This window comes from Frankliniella occidentalis, unplaced genomic scaffold (genome assembly GCF_000697945.3).
Source record: "Frankliniella occidentalis isolate FOCC.00 unplaced genomic scaffold, Focc_3.1 Scaffold85, whole genome shotgun sequence".
NCBI lineage: Eukaryota > Metazoa > Arthropoda > Insecta > Thysanoptera > Thripidae > Frankliniella > Frankliniella occidentalis.
This window is the reverse complement of record NW_026267214.1, coordinates 686013-686527: the sequence shown is the minus strand read 5'-3', so window position 1 is coordinate 686527 and position 515 is coordinate 686013. Positions and strand designations below refer to the sequence as shown.

At 61.0% G+C, this 515-nt stretch overlaps 1 protein-coding gene across 1 annotated transcript in view; it reads left to right on the top strand.

The window, feature by feature from the left end:
- The window catches only part of LOC113217690 (pyridoxine/pyridoxamine 5'-phosphate oxidase-like), a 22099-nt gene that overhangs the window by 4159 nt on the left and 17425 nt on the right, over positions 1–515 (top strand). Inside the window, exon 2 of the mRNA XM_026437704.2 lies at positions 226–455. Within this exon, the coding sequence (XP_026293489.2) occupies positions 226–455 (230 nt within the window). The remainder of the gene's footprint in view (positions 1–225; positions 456–515) is intronic.

The window sequence follows — 515 nt, the reverse complement described above, 5'->3', positions numbered from 1 at the left end:
GTCCGGTACTTACGCCCGGGGAGGCATTCCTCCTCATGCCAACTCACTGGCCGGCCGAGTGAGTGAGTAATGACCCGCCTCGATTAATCTATTCCCACCGAGATTCGTTAGAGGCAAAACGAGCGGGTGCCGAACGCCCAAGCGGTCCTAACCTAACGGACTGACTGTGTCCGGCATTGGTAGACCAATATCAAAACCTGAGATTATTGACTTACTTGTTTCCAGAACGGTATCGCTCAGCACGGCGTGGCGCCGCACACCAACGGCGTCAACGGCACCAAGCCGGAGGACAAGATCGCCATCCTGAAGGCGGCCGCGGCGCGCGAGGAGTCCGGGCTGTCCAAGATCGAGCTGCCCGACGGCAACCCCTTCACGCTGTTCAACCAGTGGCACGCCGCCGCGCTCAAGTCCAACCTCGTGCTGCCCAACGCCCTGTGCCTCTCCACCGCCACCAAGTAAGCAGCCGTCCGCCGGGACCTCAAAGCAGGCCGCGATACTGACAAGGCTAACAGGGG